This window comes from Antrostomus carolinensis, unplaced genomic scaffold (assembly GCF_000700745.2).
Source record: "Antrostomus carolinensis isolate BGI_N321 unplaced genomic scaffold, ASM70074v2 scaffold15437, whole genome shotgun sequence".
Lineage (NCBI taxonomy): Eukaryota > Metazoa > Chordata > Aves > Caprimulgiformes > Caprimulgidae > Antrostomus > Antrostomus carolinensis.
In genome coordinates this window covers 22,527-22,852 of record NW_010326836.1, presented here as the reverse complement: position 1 = coordinate 22,852, position 326 = coordinate 22,527, and the positions used below count along the sequence as shown (strand labels likewise).

At 50.0% G+C, this 326-nt stretch overlaps 1 protein-coding gene across 1 annotated transcript in view; it reads right to left on the bottom strand.

The window, feature by feature from the left end:
• GCNT2 (glucosaminyl (N-acetyl) transferase 2 (I blood group)) overlaps positions 1 to 326 on the bottom strand; it is a 10,907-nt gene that overhangs the window by 9,744 nt on the left and 837 nt on the right. Inside the window, exon 1 of the mRNA XM_029085891.1 lies at positions 245 to 326. This exon is cut by the window's right edge and continues 837 nt beyond it. Coding sequence (XP_028941724.1) covers positions 245 to 326 — 82 coding nt within the window. The remainder of the gene's footprint in view (positions 1 to 244) is intronic.

Here is a 326-nt window from a genome sequence, read left to right as displayed (position 1 = left end):
CTGCTGAGACGCAGAGCGGTAATGCACATCATGCATGGCGCAGTCATCTCTCCCTCAGTGGTCAAAAAGGGTCAGTAAGAGTATTTGATAGATCAACCTTTTATATCAATTATGATCTGATTAAATTTTTGATCTAGGCTTCATCAAAATCCATCTGGGATACACGTGTGTGTGTGTGTGTGTGCGCGCGCACCTGTGCATGCATGTGTGTATCTACAGAACCCAAAAGCGAAGGCGGACTCACCTGGGATCCTGTTGAGCGTCACCCAGTAGTGCTCGTCGGGGCTGTAGGTGTCCTCGGACCAGGCCAGCAGATCGATGGCACG